The following is a 19404-nucleotide window of genomic DNA, read 5'->3' on the forward strand; positions in this document are numbered from 1 at the left end:
CAGCCATGCTCTTTACATTTAACTTATTAATCAACAGGTAAGAAGAAGAAATGGTTTGTGTCTGGCCAGCTATCCATGAGCAGCAGCCAGATGCTTTGCCTATTCCAAATGTACTCTGAATAAGAATGAAACCATGCTACTTGTTTTGCCCATTAGATAGCATTATCTCTGTGGAATGCCAATTCATATCTCCTTGTGCTGTGTGTGGTTCTCACATATGGGATTTTAATAACCTTCATGCTGTGCTATGAATTCATAAACAGGGCTGATAGAGGAAAAGCACCACAGGACTTTACTTTTTCATTATTGCTCTTTTGAAAAACAGGGTCTGCAGGATTTTTGCAAGGATCTTGTCACAGAACTAGCAATGGTTTTGCTGCTACAGTGGGGTTATTCCAAGGGGAGGGGATAAATACAGTATTCACTCGTGATACACTTTTTCAGAACTGATTTTCATCATCCTACATTTCGTAGCCACTGTAAGTCGGTGTTAAGGTTGGAGCATTGCAGGTCTGATTATATGGGAGTTTCCCAATTTTTCTAGAATGCAAAGTGCATTTGATTTCTTCGAACATACCTCTTCTCCTCCTCCCCTCTGTCCCAGCCTGGACTTTGCAATCTCCACAGCCCTCTGGCTGTGAAGCTACAGCTTATTGCTCAGTGGTCACTAGCACATGACAGCAGTCTTGACTTCTGTTTTGGAAAAGATGTATTCACTCTGGATCAGTGGGGTTTTTTTCTTTCTTTTTACCCCTCTTAACCCCAGAGTCCATTAGAGATAACACTTCCGCATCTCAGCCACGTTCCAGCACTGGTGGAACCACCACTCTTCGTAGAGCTAAAAGTAATAACAAGAACTCACAGCATTGTTCTCTAGGAATGACGCGATATATATCACCTTGTATTCATTGCCAACAGATCTTAGAAAGAAGACCTAGGAGGAGGACACCAGTAATGAACCTAAACTGTTTGAAACAGCCAGTTTAGCCATCCTGGAGCTCATTCACATATGCCAGGAATGAAATTCCACTGTGTTGCCTGCCCATACCCTGTGCTACACTGGCTGGAGTGCACTGGTGGTTATGGTCAATCTGGATTCCAGTCTTGTAACTCTACCTAATAATGTTTTATCGGGAATAAGATTTATTAGGCGTAGGTTCTGTGCAGGATTGTGATATGACATGCAGATCAAATCTTATCATCCCATTTTCATTTTAGGAATGTTTCTCTCTCCTGCTGTATTTTATATGTGATTTTGTGTGTGACAGGCAGCAGAAAGAACCAAGAACAGACAAGGAAAAAGAATTATTTTTCACTAATTATTCAACTTTCAACCTTCTGTTGTGTTTTTGGGTTTTTTTCCCCTAGTGATGAATAGTCCTCACTACTAAAAATGTATGTCATTTTTTTCATTAAAATTCATCCAACTTTCTCTTGGCCCTTAAAGTGATAAAATAGAATTATTGCAAAAAAAGTGGGTTGGAAAGAACCTCTGGAGTCCATCTCACCCAATATTGTCTATAAATAGGACTAATATCAAGGTTAGGTTCAGGTCTGCACCTTGTCAAGCTTTGGAAATCTCTAGGGATGGAGACTCCATAATCTTCTGGGCACCTGTTCGAAAGCTTAATTATGCCCTGTTGAAAGGTGCATTCCCTAAAAAAAAGGGATCTTTTTTTATGGGACATATGTAGCCCATCAGTGTTAATTCCTCAGCTCATCTCCCTTAGTCCTATTTAGCCAAAAACCACTGTGCATGTCTGAGACCATGTACAATGGGGTAGCTGAACACACACAGACACACATTCTTCTTCATACCGCGTCTATAATTCCGCAGTAGTATGGCTCAGAGAGAGGAGGTGCCAAAGCTTTCATATTTACTTTGTAAATATTTTCTTACAATAAAATTAATACATTATCTAAACTCTCCATATAAACCTCTTTCTAGCCACTTTTAGTTTTGTTAGTACATATATATATATATATGGGTTTTTTTTAAGTCACTCAGCAGATGAGAAAACATAGAACTGACATTACTATAGAAAAATTTTCCAATATATACCATTCATAGAAATGAAGAAATGCGATTTCTATGCAAGCCAACGTTCATTCCTGTCCTCTGGGCTTTTCCCTCAACATCAGATGTAATCTGGGTGGGCATTTCTTTTGGATGATAATTTTATAATTAGTTGATGACTTCAGTGGAATATTTTTCTTTTTTTTACTTAGCTGCATATTATAGTCCCCCGGACCTTGCCTGCGGCAGTGAGGTGGAACTTAGCCTGCCCACTTCCCAGTGTGCAGTTGTGAGCAGTTGGAACCCAGAGGTGCAATGGAGCCTGTAGTGTGGAGCGGCATTGCTCTGGAAGGAGGAGGAAAGGAGAGGCACGGCCTGTTTGCTGTAGAAGGCAGTTGTCAATCTTCCATTATCTCTTCCCTTGCTAGGCCATCAGTTGACATATATTTCACCATATCCATAGTGCCAGCAAGCCAAAGCTGTCAGCAGGTGGATGGTATCAGAGGGCACCAAGTTTTCCTCCTTATTGCTGTCCCCAAGAACCTGTTTTGCCAGAACCACAGTATTCATTGCTGTATCAGTTGGAGTTACAGAACAGCTGATGAGCTTTGGTGTTGACATTTAAGACTGCTTTTCAAGTTGTCAGGCAATAAAGATCCTGCTGTCATTACAGTCCTTGGAAGCATAAGGAATCACAAGTTCCATTAAAGTCAACAGGTTTAAAAAAAAAAAATCACAAACCTCCACAAACCCTGTGCATTCACAGGCAGGGTTGAAATGTAGAACCTGGCTTAACCCATTTGATGCTAGCAAGAGCAGGAAGGTAGCATGGCCTCCTAGGTCTTCATCCCAGGAACAGACTCAGGGGGGAAATAGTTTCAGTAGTCACTGAAGTAAGTCCATATAGCGCAGAACATCTATATGCATGCTCACATACAAAGAAGGAAGACCGTCATCTGGCTTTGGGAGTAGATCGCTTACATCAAGAAAATACCCTGCATCCTTTTGATAGGTTGCAGCAGAATCGTAGCTGAGCGCCCTCTGCCAGGCAAAGGAGCAGCACCATCATCTTTGTAATCGCACAGAACATCTTTTTCTGAGCTATTTCATTTTATAGTCCCATGTCTAAATTTATTCTTCAGAGTAGAGTATGTATTGTTGAGCCCAGCCCTGCACAGACTCTCACCCTAAGCTGGACACATCATGTGAGAAGTTTCCTTGTTGTTTCTCTTGCTGCTGAGCTGAGTCTGTTTACAGATAGAAAGCTTTTCCATATATGAACTGGGAAGCCAAATTTCTCTTTCTAAAATTCAGACATTAGGTGAAGTCGTGGCTCCAATGATGTCAGTGGGAGTTTTGCTTTTGATTGTAATGGAAGCTATGAACGTGCCATTGATTCTCCCAGAAAGTCAGCGTACAGGTATATTACAGTGGCATTTTTCTCCCTAAGATATGTGAAGGACTAAAAATTATTTTTTCTCTTAAAAATTTAAATTACAGGTAGAAGAGCTATACGATTATAACTACCCATTTTGGAGGCAGTGTTGTTTATATCTTGCAACCATATCATTGTCAGGGCAGACTATATGGTGGAGAAAGATTGATAGAGTTTATTATTTTCATTTTTTAATATGATTTTGTTCTGCAGTTGCTTCTAGCATGCATCACCTCATAACTTGCCACCTCATTTGTGTGTGTGTGTGTTATTCAGCACCTCCTCAGGCCTTGTTCTGAGCTCCATAGTGATGAGGCACTGACCTGCACAAGGCCCTGTTGACTTCAGTAAGATTTGGCAGAGGCCACTGTGCTCAGGCTCTTTTCCTTAGTGAAGGCTTTAAAGTGAGGGGAAATTGGGCTGGCGTGGGATGTGGTAGTAGCAGAAACTACACCGTCGAGCTCCATGAGGAAGGAGAACTGATACAGAATGATCTTTGAATTATTTACAAATCATTTAACCCAATAGTTCCCACTTGAGGGTGCTTACGAAGTTATTGCAGGTAATGTTAGTCCATGATACAAACTAGTGCCTGCAATGAAATCTGCACTGATGAAAATTTAGTTAGTTGACATATGCACTGAGGCAATCATGTAAAAGCAATCAGAAGAGAGTATATGTACAATGACTTTTTCATTTGAAACAGACCTTTACTTTCAGGGTTTTTAAATACGCAGCTATGCTTCAACAGCTTCCATTAATGACTTAAAAGACCTTAAAATAAATCTTCCTAATTATTTAAGCAGAACTCTCCAATCCAGTTTAAATGCCTGTTCTAGTGCCCAGTGCCATAGTGTTTGAAAGTTCAGATATCTGAAAAGTGGTGATTTAGCCTTGTATCTTTCTGCAACTGAAATGATTTAAATATCTGAAAATAAATGATATTTAAAACAATTTAATTTTTGGACTAGGACCTTGTAAGTGAAGTTTTAACCTGAAATGACATTTTTACAGAAGAGTTTAAACGTTTGTAAATCTGACAGTCATAAAGTGGTAGAGCAAATATTCCCAGTATACCAATGAGGAAAAAAAGAAATTAATGTGGCCAGAAGCAAGTATGTATTCTTTTTTAGATAAGGGTTCCTGCAATTAAAAACACTGGACTCAGAAAGCTTCTTAAGGTTTATTTTGTCAAATGAAAAATGCTACTGGTTTTAATGCTATTGTAATAAAACTTATTGTTATTCCTGGCATGGGTATTTTTTTTTTTAATTTCAGAAAAATGGATAATTAGCATTTTAGCTTATCACTTTCCTTCCATGCATACAAATAATTTGATAGATAGACCACCAAGAGAGACAAAATTAAATAATAGCTCTAGACAGCATGGTACCAAAATGAATTTGAGGTTGGACTTCCACCCTACTAGGTGGATTTTCATTTTAAAAAAAAGGAAAAAAAAGGAATAAAAGGTAGTTTTTCTGACAGTTTTTGCTGCTTACCTCAATATAATTTTCCCATATATGATCCCAAATAAATTGATCTGAAATAAGATGTGAACTTTATATTAGAAGTCCCATAATTTGTGAGTGTAATTTTTCCAAATGTATTTAGATTAGAGGCCTAACAGGCATTCCTGCATCTGTGATTCAGCCAAACAAGTTCCTAGATAACGGCCCATGATTAATGGTGAGTGCTGATAATAGGAGGTTATTAGAGAAAGCAAACTTGGAACAAATCTGCTGTGTACATTATATACTTTACCGCCATCTGTGGGCATTTATAATAAATACAAATTAAAGTCAGCGGTTACAGCGGTTACAATGTTTTGCATATGTGACAAAGAATTCCTTGGAAATAGTCTTAAAGCAGGCAGCTTCGTAGTGAAGAATTCTCATTAATTTTTTTGCACAGACACTTACTATTATTTGCAATGAAAGACCAGCTTTTGTTGAGAGAGCCCTTTTAGCCTTGGTTGCTTTGAAGAACATCATTCTAAAGTCTACTCTGTAAGGAAGGCTTTTGTGTTACATGTTACCTGTGCTCTACTGCTACAAGTGGTATTGGATGTGAGAAATTGTTTTTTGTCCTTTCGTACTGTGATTCATTCGCTGCTCAGCCCATGTGCTAACAGTATGTTCCCCCCTTTTATGTCTCCTTGAGTTGTAAGTGACATTTTACCTCCTTGTGTTTTTTATTGTTTGCTGAGCAAATATGGCTGTAAAGAAAAGAAACAAATGTTCTCTTCCTTATTGCTACATACAAAAAAAAACTAGAAAAGAAATGCAATATAAACAGAATTGCAGAAGATAAAGTAAACCTAAATATTATGATACCAATACCTTCGTGGACCAAGTGACGATGGTTTTTGCTGGTAACAAATACGCTGTTGCTAATACAGTTTTGCAGCAGAGTGATGAAAGGGGTGCCATAGTTAAGAGCAGCTGATTGTGTTGTGTTTGGAGATGTTTGTGAAGTTTGATGGACTGTCTGGCTTAAATTGTGTTTCTCCAGTAACTTTTGTGCACAAAATTCAAGAGTCACCAAGTGCTAACAAGGGCAAGCAAGCAATGTGGCGGATGTTAAGATAAATGACTTAATTGGGTTCAGCATTCAGCAAGCAGCATTTGGTTGGAAGGATTCCCGGCTTTTGAACTATTGCAAAGCCATGTTATTTCAAAGGTTGTGTGTTTGCAAATAAGTGATAGATGGAGTGTCACAAACATTCCAGTTATTTACGGTCATCAGCTAAACCGCTGGGATGAAGTTAGGGGTACTCTGGAACTAATGTGGTTTGTTTGGTTTTCCTTTTTGAGCAACTGGGAAATTACTTGTTTCATAGGCTGTTTTTCAGAATGAGTGTTATTTTAGCCTTGTGAACTTGCCATATAGGGTGTGCATGATAGTGAGTGCCTCCCTCCCGTACCAGTTAGGCACTCAATCCTCAACTGTGTTTGACATGAACATTTCTACATATGTTCTTGGGCATATTTGTATTTTTATCTTGATATTTTCTATGCCAAAGAAGATTCTGCTTTTCTCCACCTCCCACTCCCTCTCACCCCCCCAGTTCACAGGTGTTAATTAAGTGGATCTGGAACTGCAGACATCTGTATGTCTACAGATGTCAGGGTTCCTGGTTACCTACAAGCTGTATTGCTGTGCGCTGGAGTGAATGTATCTGATTCCATCTGTTTTCTGCTTGGGCAGTTGCAGTTTAAAGGACAGAAAAAAGGTATTCTTTCCGCTTAATGCTGAGTTATTTGATTGACGCATCTGATAAAGCTTTCTTTGAAAAAGTTAATTTGTATCTTAATATCTTTAGGTATTTGATTCTTCTCTTTTGCTAGATTTCATTCCCAAACATCGCAGTTTATCTTACTGGCTGTATATCAGTATTTTACTTTTCCTCCAATCCTCTGTCCCCTTACATGTCTCTTTTGTAAACACTAACCTATATTCTACCTCTTCATAGCCTGTTTCGATTCTTCTCTGGATTTTTTGCTGTTCTTTCTTCTCTTTTGGTATCCTGCTTCCATTTTTTTCCTTCTCCTTCTGTGACATATTCATTCACGTTAATAAGAGCACGTCCCTTCTGCCATCATACATCGGGATGGGAGAATTTACCAACTGCCTGAGATGCAAACTAAAATGTGACTTCAACTGACTGAGAGTGCACACGCAGGCCAGGCCTTCACACATCCTTCAGGCAATGCCTCAGGGCAACACTTTCTTCACCTGCCACTCTTTCCGAGCTCAAAGTCCCGCAGGGCTGTTGACAGTCAGTCCCCCCGTGCTCTGCCTCTGCTGGGTCTTTCTGTTGTACTTGAAACACTGAATCTGGAAATTTCCTTCCTTCATTAGCCCTCCATGTAGGCACAGAACAATTCCTCCTGTTCTTTATTTCTCTCTACCGCCTTTCTATTTTTGAGTCTTTTTTTACCAGTAGAGCTACCAGGAATCTTTCAATAGTTTGTTATTCCAGAAGAAAATACTAGTGCAGGCTTATTTAAAAGGTGTCAGTTGCAATGAAGTTTCAGCTGGAAGTCAGAAAGAAAGGAAAAATTTGAAAGGGAGTGTTGTTAATGCAAGCGTTTCGTAAGCTTTTCAGATACAGAAAAATGTTCAATTGAAAAAACATTTTAATTCCATTTTAGAAAACTATTTAAATATGATTTTTAAATATGGAAAGTTAAAATATTTTGATCAAGCCAGACCTGTTTCTACTAAATATTATTTTATGGGATTATCAAGAGGAGTATTATCTTTGACTTTTCAATTTTTCCTTTATATTAGAGGAAAATACATAAAAAGACCTGTTTTTCTGTTTTCTTCTTTGTAGGTCAGATACTTGATTCTGTTGCTGCTCAGAGTTTTCTCACATGTATTTGAGGCATTTATTTTTCAGCTCTCAGTATCATGAGATGTACTTGATTCTTGCCTTGTTTCAAAGCTGCCTACATTGTTCCCAACAGAAGCAGCAAAATCAACAGCATTCTGGTGAGCGTTTGCTCTGCTGTATCTTGAAAGAGGTACAAGCTGGCATTGAGTAACTGGAGCTGTCTTGAAAGTGAAAAAGATGAGACTGCATCACTTTGCACTGTGGTTCATGTTTGGAAGATTTGGTTTTTGTTATTTTTTTTTTCCTTTCCATGAGAAAGAAAGCTAAAACATTTCAAAAATACGCTTGCCACATGAAAGTTTAGATGGTGCTGGCGACTCTGGCATGCAAGTTCAACCTCTGCCCGAAGTCGGAGCTTCCTTCCCCTTTCTGTCTCTTTACTGCTGACATCAGGAATCCACAAGATACTGTTCAAGCAAAGGGCTGATAACAGCCCTTTTAAGGAGCTGTGACATGAGCTGCAAATCAAAGAATAGCAGCTCTGTAACAACTGGGTCAGTGTATATAGAAAGAATTTCAGTGATGGTTATTTATTCAGTCTCTCACTGCAAGATTAGTCCCGTTATGCGGCTCCTATGCATTCCTTTCCAATTCACTCAATTTAAAGAAAAACTTCCTGCTAGCGCTTATGTACATAGTAGTGGCAGTCATCTAAATAAAATATCCCAGCCACTTCAGTCTCAGGAACAGTCTTATGAAGAGGCAGATCATATTCTATTTATTTGGAAATGGGATGCATTTTGACATAAGGCTTATTTCAAAATAATGTGAAAATGTTAAAATCTTTATGAAATCTTAACATTAAATTTTATGAAGACAGAGATGTTTGCTGGGATGCGATGCCGGGGGCTAGGACCAAAATCAACTGCTGAAGATTAAAAAAACACAGCACTAACACAGGAGGGAAGTGGGTACAACCACAAACTCAGGGTAATCAGACCTGTGGTTTTTTATCATTTTTACTTTTATTGCTTGATGTTAGTTATATAATGTGATTTATATACAGTGCTTCTGAGTGCTGTATTAAACTGATAGCTCTTGCTGGGTGAACACCCAAGTACTATCTTTCTTATCTTTAAATGTGCTGAATTTTGTCTTAGAGAAGCTTGGCAAGTCTTTTCTCCCAGTCAGAGGTTTGAAGAAAGTGAGTAAGTGTAGATAAAACCAGCTTGCTTAATCATCACTGAAACACAGAAAAAATTAAAATACATTTTTTTGCTTGCAAAGTAGAGAAAAGCAATAAAAACAATGCCAGACGGTTAATGCCTCTCTTGTACCTTTCATTTCAAAGACCTCAAAAGAACATCAAGAAGAATAAAGGCAAAATCTATTCCCTGTTGGCATCATTATAAATGTTGTATCCTCTAAAACTCTAAAGACATCCAAGAAAAGCAGAAGAATAAATGGCATTGAAATAAAGAAAGTCTCTCTGGAGCTTTGTTCAATCGGCTTTGTTAGAATTCACTCAAATAGGATGATTATAAGAAAAGATCTCATTTGTTTCAACATTAAAGGAGCAAATTAATATGTGACGAGCTGCTAATAATTGCCTCATTATGTAGTGAATGGGCATTGCGTCCAATTTACAAAATTACAATCATATTGTTAAAGTAACAGTTGGGAAAGTTTAATCTGAATTTCCTATCTGTGTGATTAGTTGTGGGATTCACAGAGAGAGTTCACAGAGTTGGTGGTTGGAGCGAGCTCTCCAGCGCACCGCCAGCCTATAGTGCTGAGCAGTCGCCAGAGAAGTTCAGCTTTTCATTAGCGTAAGTTGCATCTGTGTCAGTCCTGAGTTAGGTGTGGTCCAGCTGAAGGGGGAATCTGGCAGCCTCTGCTAAGACGGGAGCTCGGCGTGTGACTGGTCCATCCGGACATTGTTTTGTTGGACTCCACTGACTTGCGCTGAAGTTTTGGCCAAGAGGTTGAGACCTGGCCTGAGATCATCCCCGCTTGGGACTTCAGCAGACCTACAGGTCCGTGTCTGGGCAACTCGGTGATCCGGGAAGCGTGCCGCTGGGAAACCCACCCATACGAACAGTCCTGTAGCTGGAATTTCAGCCTCTTGGTGGAAACATTTGAAATGATGGGGGAGTTTTTTCAAATTGGAAAGTAGCCAGTTTTCCAAATATCTAAATACTCTGTGGAAGAGAATCATGTTATGTGACCTAATTCTAGTTAGATTTGCTTGTGACCTTTTCTAATTCTGGCTGGTTTTGTTATTTAATGATTTGACCTTTGATTCTGTGAAGCCACTTCAGTGTTAAATGCAAAGATTTAATAACTAGAACTGTTTGATAAGTGACCTTTATTACACAGCTATCTCTCTTTGCTAGAGAATCGGCACTGTTTTGCAAGTTCTAAGTCACAGTTTTAATTATCTTTTCTATTGTCTGTAAGCTTGCACAGGAAATGGAAAGGTCAGACATTTCATTTTCTTTACTGATTAAAATATAAGTGCTCCTCAGCAGTTACAATGTATCATTCAGGAAAAAGATGGGACAATTTGTCAGAATCATGCCCAGCTGCTCTGCTGAGGAATTCTACATCTTTCTGGCCAGTGACAAAATGAATAATTTTCTAGAAGTAATAACAGCTCAGCCCAAGTGGTGTGTAGAGGTGAAATATGCATCTAAATACATGAAAGGAGAGGAAAAAGTGAATGGTTCTATGTTTTTTTTCTCTAGCTCATATATCTACCGTGCAAGTGAATGAAGTTCTTGTGAAAAGTACAGGTAAACCCTTAACTGACATTCTCAGTCCAGAGAGCATAAACAGTAACAGCACAGGTTTCTGTACGGTCCTGCCAATCTGTATCAACCCCATTGCTGCTGGACTGCCTCTACAGACAAGAGGGCAGCCCGGACTGCCTGCCAGAACCATTTCTGGTTTCTCTGATAAGTCTGCTGATAAGTTAATGTTTAATAGCTATCCTGGTGTTTGTGATGTGGACACCTCTGAACACTTACTGTTAACTGTAAAACAGATCACTAAGAAGGCACATTTTGTCTAATTCTCCAGTTTCCATTCCTCTGTATTCCAGTTTCTGTGTGTGTAAGAATTCTCTCCCTGCTTCTGTTAATCCTTAATACAAAAAATACAGTAAGTTAAGTGAAAACGTGATAGTTTCTTATACAGGTTAGAGCTATCGTGGGCAACCTTGCAGCCGAACATCTGCATATGGCAAAAGGGTGTGAGGGATGTAGGAGCCCAGCGTATGGGGTGAGGGAACAACAGCACATTACTCCAGCTCCTCAAGAGCCATAGGGAGCTGTCAGCTGTGTCCTGGTTCAGTAGCAGAAGTAGCAGCCCAAACTACCCAGGTGCTTCCCAGTTCTAGCCCCTCAGGCACACAAATCTCTGTGCCTGAACAGTTCCTGTGGGAGCCACCTGGCAGGGGAGCTACATTTGAGCAGCTTTTGAGTCTTAAAGTGATGGGACAGCCTTACCTGAGCTAGGGTGTCATAACAAATAGGTATGTCACATTAAATGAGGAAAATGAGAAAGCTGTTGTATGTGGATTACTGAAACTGCCCCTTTTGTCTGTGACACTTATAAACCAACACCACAAGCTTCCAGACTGTCTCCATATGGGGGTTCAATGAGTTAATATTGATGTGTGTTTCCTCATAATTGGAGAAGATATGATGCAAAAAGATACTGAAGTCAGTGGATGATTCTGGAGTCAGTGGAATGTCTGTCATCGGTGTCAGTCTCCTAACTCTCTCTGGGATCTCTGTTGGGAAATATGCATACTGCAACATGTAAAATTTCTCTACATTGTAAAATATATTTAGTCTGAGATAGGGCTCGAAGGGGTTAAGCCTCTGCCTCTGTTGAAAAAGCACAGATTATATGTTGACCTAGTGCAAGCATTCAATATTATGAAAGTGCTTTATAAATTGGAACAAGATAAATGAATCACAACAAAAGAGCTAGAAAACCGGGGGACACAATCGCAAGAGTGAGTGTACTCAGTTTATTCGAGCAGAACAGTTACACTCAGTGAATAGAAAATGTGCAATGCATTTCTAACTAAGGTCAGAAAAATCAAACAGTTCCAAATTTAAGAAAGCAGCTCAATTTTAATGGAGAAGGAAGAATATTTGGAGGAAAAGAACCCACAAAACAAAAAAGAACACCAAGGTTGAGGCAAATTTAAATGGGACCAGTTTCTTGACCAAACTGGCTTTTCCTATCTAGCAGTTTCATATTCAGCACTTGTTAGTCTGAAAGTTCACCCTGAAAGCTATAAATTAATCTACTGGGACTTTACCAATTCACTTCATGTTAGGATGTGAGTTATGCTTATGGATTTGTTTAGGTCACCCAGCCATGTCTCCATAATGTATCTTAGAGAGGATTTCTGTAACTAAGCGGTAAACAGAAAGACTGTTGTGTTCAGCTGCATCTCCTGGGATTTCATCCCTGCTGTCAGAGAGCTATGCAGGACAGCTCTCTAAAACTACAACAGCTATAAAAAAATATGTGGTGTTCTGTAAAGGAAACATGACCAATGCTTTTGCATGCAGTCAGGCATCTTTAACTCCTGATGAAATGAGGAAAGAGCATTTTCATTAACCACTCACATACACAAATCAAACCAATCACGATACAGAAATCAAACCTTTGCAACTGTGAGATTTATTGCAGAAGTCTTGCAGGATGCACCTTAGTCCTGTACAATATTTGCCTCCTGAAGATGAGATATTTTAGCTGTTATAATTTGGCTCTCTTCAGATGTTTATCTCTTGTCCTTATATTATGCTCCATTATCAAAGAAATTAGGTGTTTTGTCAGCTACCATGTCCTAAGGTTAGGGTGGTCAAATGTAGACAGGATATTCATCCACATCAGCAAAATGAGGTGTGAAGTTGAAGGGAAATAACCACAAGTCTCATCAGAAAAGCACCTAGCATCCTGTCAGGCTTAATTTCTGAAAAAGGTGAAGGGAATTATTCCTAAAAAGCATTAAACTGAAGTCACTGGCTCCCAACTGGGAGCATGACAGAAGATCAAGTCTGTAACTGTACAAAAAATTGTAGATGATCTGTGGCCTGGACCGCCTTCTGTAGGTTTTTTCGATGGATCTACTTTTCATTTGATTTAGATTTCTAACCAAACTTTTGATACAATCCAACTTAAATACAGGGCACTTCCTTTGAGTCTGTTGGTCAAAAGAACCAAAAGATATATATACTTTATACTCTGACAAACAGAACGTCAGATGGGTCCCTATATCTCTGTTAGACAGATAACTGTTCCTATTTTCAATTCATACTGAAGAAATAATACCCTAGAACATGCTCAGAAAAATGTCTTTGACTTCAGTTTGCCCAGGATTAAGTTCCCAGTCCACATGTCACCAGTCCATCTGCCTCTCATTTTTCATGGGTCGTAACCATTCCCTGTCTATGTCTTTCCAACTGTAGGATTTTCATGCTACTAGATTGATTTTTAGAGTTAAATCTTACGTTTGACTTCTATCACAAATTTGTAAACTATTCATTCAGACACATAAACACAGCCGGTGTAAAGTTATATTTCCAGCATTACCTTTTTTGTACTTTTTTTCTATTGCTGACAACACCTTGTTAAAAGAGAAAAAGGCATTGGTCTAAATATTGTTTTCTGCTGTTTCTTTCTTTCATTGTTTCTAGTGGAAAGAGTAACATTTAGAGGAAAAAAAGGAATTACTGTTTTTCTAGTTGACTTTGCAAGGTAGAGAACAAAGGAAAATATTGGAACTGCCACCTATTTCACTAAAAAGGATTGCATTCAGAGCTTTGTAGTGTTAGGGTTTTTTATCAGCTCTACCCATGGGGATTGTTGGGCTTTTCTAAAGAGAAGTATTGCTGTCACTTTGTTGGACTGTGCCCATCCTTCTTTTAACTGAATTTTCAGTCTTCATGTTTTACAGAGAAAGAGTTGCCAATATTTTTGTTTTCTTTCTTCCAGCCTCTACAACTTGACTGTGACCTCTGTGCCATTGTTTCAAACTCGGGACAGATGGCTGGGCAGAAGGTGGGAGCCGAGATAGACAAGTCCTCCTGCATATGGAGGATGAACAATGCTCCCACAAAGGGCTATGAGGAGGATGTTGGGAAGAGGACAACTGTAAGAGTGGTCTCTCACACAAGCGTGCCCCTTCTACTCAAGAATCCCGAATACTTTTTCAAAGAAACCAACAACACCGTTTACGTGATCTGGGGACCTTTTCGAAACATGAGGAAGGATGGAAATGGCATTGTGTACAACATGCTGAAGAAAACTGTTGACAGCTACCCAACTGCCAAAATCTATGTGACAACAGAAAAGCGCATGAGTTACTGTGATGCAGTATTTAAGAAGGAGACAGGAAAAGACCGGTAAGTCCTACATGTGAAGAACAATTATAATGTTTGACAAAAGATACACGAGAGAAGTCCATGCCGGATGCCAGCTACTAAATGAGTCGCCAGATATGTTTTTAATGGATTGTTATATGGTTTTGACTGTTATAAGCACTTGATGAGGCAGCAGCTAGGCCCCATTTACCCCACCTACGCTACCTTCTGTTCTTTCCATTTCTGTTGGCTTGAGTCCCAAAAATATTGGATGTCTTCCTGAAACATTTTCAAAGCTGTGTGTTGTTTTCAGCTCAATTTACTATTGATTAAATTGACATTTTATTTGAAGAGGATAATCCTACACAAACATTTCCAAATGCACAACCTCAGGATAACTCTGGATATTGTATTTTCTCCTCTGTTGAGATTCACTGTAGCTTTTCTTCAAACACCAACCTCAGGGTTATGCATTATTTGTATTATTTGGTAAAAATGGATTATCAGTGATACTGTAACAGATTTGGGTTTTTACTGGAACTATGCTGAAATTCTATCTTCCATGCCTGAGAATGTGTGTTTATGATGCTCAAGAGGGGATTGTAAGGAGACGAAAGTGTGAGGGCCACTGTTTTGGCTAGCATGTTCAGAACAGAAATTGGATTTGCAGAATTAAGATCAAAAATTACAGGAATTCGTAACTAAGCTGCAAAAATTCTGATCATCTGTGTTTTGGCATGCAAGAGCACCTGTCACACATACTCACTGGAGCTAACTAGGAAGGAGTTTCCAGATCACTGCTGTGCCTTAGTATTAATTTTTGAATTTGCACATCATGAATTTAGCGCTGTGAGGGACTGTAGATATTCTGACCAAATTAAAAATATAGGTATTGACAAACAGTTTAACTTAATCCAAACTTTTGACTTAGCTTTTGAAGTAGAAGAGCTTGTTCTCTCAAACTTCCTTAATTCACTTCTTTATTAAGCTGCCAAACTTGGTTAGAGTTGATTTGTCTTTTTCTTTAAACTGCTGGAGCATAGGGAAGAACTTGCCCCTCGCCTTGTTCACCATGTGCACATGTTGCTGCTCTGATTCTGGAGTTGGAGGGTAACTATGTCACAAAGGTATCTAGGTTATCATGGCTTCTTTAGTTTAACTGAACCAGCTGATGAACAGAGGCCAACAGAGAAAATACACAAGCTCTGTTTTTCAAAAATGCCCTTGAACTATCCGAGTCATCTGGTTTACAAATTAATAAAGCTAAATATGATCATGGGTACATTATTGCATTGCTAAACATAAATTTGTTTATATATATTACTCTTCCACAATAACAGTCAGCCAGGACACAGTGACTTTACAATACTTTATCAAAATCCTTATTGTAAGACCAGTCTTTGGTATATCCTATCAAAAAGACCTCATCATCCAATGTCAAAGTGTCCTCATCTCCAGCCTAATCCATTCCTCTTCAACAAATTAACACATCTCAAGGTTTTATTATTATGCAATTAATACAATACGAATGCTTCTTTCCATGTCAAAGGCAGATTGAACTTCTGTTCTCCCAATGCTTATGAACAAAGTTCTTAAGCAGCCTGATGTCAAAGTGGCCCAATTTCTTTCTCCTTAAGCTGTTACAACGACTAAAAGTTCCACATTGTGAACAGGGGCAAATTGTAACGAGCCTGCCTCATGACCCACACCCCATTGCGTTTGCACATGCCTCCCTTTAACACTGTGAAAAAACCCCTACCGCTTCCCACAGAGGCCATCAGATAACATCTTGTGTCTGCTGCAACTTTCATTTTTAGTCCTACTTTTCCACATCAAATACTAAGTGGTGTTTTTAACATCATTTAGTGCACTTGTCAGCCAGAAACAAGGGAAACAATTGAAGTGTCACCAGCCAACACCTTCTGTATCACAAGAAAACATCCTGCAGTTCCCTCCTAATCAGGGGACCTAATTTGGAAACTGTTTCATTTTCGGTAACATCTTCAATTCACAGGACCCATCTGCTGTTTCCAGGGAGGGTCATGAGGCTGGTAGAGGTATGCAGCATTTGTGGAAGCAGTAAAGGGGAGAGCACAAGAGATTTGTGGGTGATGAAAACAGGTTCATGTGTTGTGCCAGACTATTATGATGCTGAGACAGACTCAGGTTCCTCAGCCAAATATTCCTTCAGTTCCTCAGAGAAACATCAACTCTTGCTTGCAGTATTAGATTGAACAGAGGTCTGTTTCAACATGTTCCCAGCAAAATTTCTGGAAGGAAACCAAGTTCAACTCATATTTTAAAATGTACCGAGTGGATTGTAACCACATCTATTTTAGTTTAATCCTGAAATACAGTCCGTATGTACAGTGTATGCTACTAATGCATAGTAAGATTGCAACAGATTTCTAGTCTGTCAAGCCTTTAATGAGCTTTCTATTTCTGCTCTTTGATGTACCATCTTTTTAGGTAATTAGCGGGACTTTTCAGTAGTTTCATCATAGTGGTGCTCAAGTTTTAAAGGATGTTATGAGAAGCAGCTAACAGGTGTGTGCTGCAGTCACTTCTCTGCTGCAGAAAAGCTCTGGTCCTGCACCACTGACATGAGAGCTTCATCCCTGACTTCACTTAGCGCAGGTTCAAAATGCTCAGCTTTGGCATTGACAGATGGTTTATTATGGGCTCATGGAAGGAACAAGAATTGCATCTAAACAATGTCCAACAAACAAGTTGGTTTATTTCACAATGAAGCATTTTTTAATTCTACAACAGTACAAAATACCCTCTGATATGGGTTTTCCACGCTGGAGAATTAACCTTGCATGCGGTGTTATGAATCTGGGGGACAGATGTTCTTTCTGAGACTCTTCATTAGTGAAGCATTTGAGTTCAAGGCAGCGAATGCTCATCCACTTTGAATAATTATTGTACATAAATAATATTCATTACCAGACATTCACAATTTTTCATTAATGCATTTTACTTGGTACTTCCCTAGAGGGAGCATAAAGCTGGCAGCTTCTTCCACTACTTCACTGATGTTTTGGTATATTACATGTACTGAGACAACCTAAAGGATTTAAAGGAACATTAGGTAATTACTAAATGTGGCATCTGTGTACCTCAGTCCAGGTAAGTGGTTCTAAAGCCATCTATATCTTTGCCATGCATTAGAAATATAATGCAGTATGATATAGCAACATTTAACTGGTAATAACAGAGAAAACTGTAGTCTTCATTAAAGCAGCAGAGCTAATTCTGGTCTGATAAAGTGCACTGAACAGCCCTAAATAGGTTTTAATTAGCTGGCACCAAAGCTGCACCACCCTTAGGGGAGGGTAAAATTAATGAAAACTAGCAGCAAATAGATCAATGCTACTGGATGTTATTGCCTTAGGTGAAGGTGATGAGGAAGAAAGGAGTGTCTTTTAAGGATCATTTAGAAAACAGTCTGCGTTAAAAGTCACTTTCAAAAAGCGAAGATAAAATAAATCTGTGTTAATATCAGTGAAACAGCCTAATGTCATCCAGGAAGCAGGCTCCATTTGTGTTTATACTACGAACATCTCAGACAAACCACTCAGCACGGTATATCTGAGCAGTGCCTCTGATGGCACAGCTTCACATCCCCTCTTGAGGCTGATGGTGTGATCAGACCACTCTTGTCCCACTGAATGTGGAGGATGTTGAGCCCCAGCAAACAGCCAGTAATGCATGTGCTGATACCGCCCAAAGCACAGCTTACCTTGGTGTTTCTAGTCACGTTTGTTATAAATAACCACCAAAAAGAGCCCGCTGAGCTTTGCTGAGGAGATGTATTCTGAGCTCCTAAAATTCCCATTGAGAGACATAAGATAATGTTCTGAAACCCATCCAGTTTGGTCGACAATTGACTTTCCACACACTCTCTCTTAACTCTGACGACACCCATCCCATACCCAAACATTTCAGTTCAATTCAACATTTTATTGAGATTATTAGCTCTACAAGCATGTCTACAGGAGGCAGGCTCACTGAGCCACCTTTGCAGTCAGGTGGCTATTTCTGAAGGATTTTTATTAATATCTTGGACAATTCTGAAGATACTAAATTGCCTTTGTGCTTCTCTTCCAGAAGTTCTTAGTTTTCTCTGTTCGTGCCAGATGGTGCTATGTGTTAGGTTGTGAGAAAGCTGTTTTATCATTCAAGGCAGAAACATGGATCATTCTGATCACCAACTTCTGCATCAAGATTCAGAATTTGGGGGTGTGCTCAACCTGCTATTTTATTCACTTCTGCTCACTAATCATTTATTACTTTGGCGATATAAGAGATCTATATTATATCTCTGTCATTTAGGGCTAACAAATTATATTCATCTAAAGTTTGGATTGACACTGTTAGACAACTGCAGTCATCGCAGCTTCACCTCAGCTAATATGTGGTTTTTGATGTGTCTGACTAATCTACATGAAGCTGTAGTCTAGTAAAAATGTCAGTGAAATGAATAAATGAAATTACATTCTCTAAGGCTCAAGTAGTCGCAACTTCTATTGTTTGGTGATATTCTCTGTGAATTGAGGTAGTAGAGCTGTCAGTGGCCAGAACATCAGTCTTATGCCATATTTCTGGTTGTTGGCTTGAATGAAATATTAGAGTAATGCTATTTCCACTTTCGCACTTGCCTACATATACGTATTATTTTCCCAATCAAGGCCATTCAGAGAAAATATAAAAACTTAGCTAGTGTTAGGTATTCTTTGCAGAAAGCAGTTTTTCATTGGGAAGTTGTGAACACTGACACTGTATCTGGCTCGGAGAGTTAGATTTTGGTACTTGGGAAGTACTTCCTGTTTGTGCTTTGTATTAACATGTTTTTTTCTAAAGAAAATAAATTCTGGAAGGTGAGTAGAAGTTCATTTCATTTAGAAAGGAAAATGAACAGAGTTAGAGTACATCAGCAACTTTAAATCACAGAACCCTTGGAAGAAAATGGTGGAAAAACTGGTTCAGACTGACGGGGAAATATATAATGCCTGTCGAAACGTATTTAAGGACAAAAATGAATTGTAGTTTACATTTTGACATGGTCTTCGTCATGGTGATGTAGTGGCTGCTGCTGCACCAAGGCAGCAAAAAGTTTTCAACTTCCTGTGAACATCACAGCAAACCCCAAAATATGTGTTTGATACAGTGACCATTTTTCAAGTGCTTGATAGTGGATCTTTCTTGAACCATTGCTTGG

General features: G+C 39.1%; 1 protein-coding gene across 4 annotated transcripts in view; it reads left to right on the forward strand.

The window, feature by feature from the left end:
• ST6GALNAC3 (ST6 N-acetylgalactosaminide alpha-2,6-sialyltransferase 3) overlaps positions 1 to 19404 on the forward strand; it is a 227148-nt gene that overhangs the window by 135182 nt on the left and 72562 nt on the right. For 3 of the 4 annotated variants that reach the window (XM_075097888.1, XM_075097887.1, XM_075097885.1), the window contains exon 3: positions 13813 to 14222. In XM_075097888.1, coding sequence (XP_074953989.1) covers positions 13813 to 14222 — 410 coding nt within the window. Of the gene's footprint in view, positions 1 to 13812; positions 14223 to 17178; positions 18669 to 19404 lie in introns of those variants that run through there. The other variant, XM_075097886.1, reaches the window with a different exon arrangement.

The sequence above is a fragment of the Phalacrocorax aristotelis genome, chromosome 6 (genome assembly GCF_949628215.1).
Source record: "Phalacrocorax aristotelis chromosome 6, bGulAri2.1, whole genome shotgun sequence".
In the NCBI taxonomy this organism is placed as follows: Eukaryota; Metazoa; Chordata; class Aves; order Suliformes; family Phalacrocoracidae; genus Phalacrocorax; species Phalacrocorax aristotelis.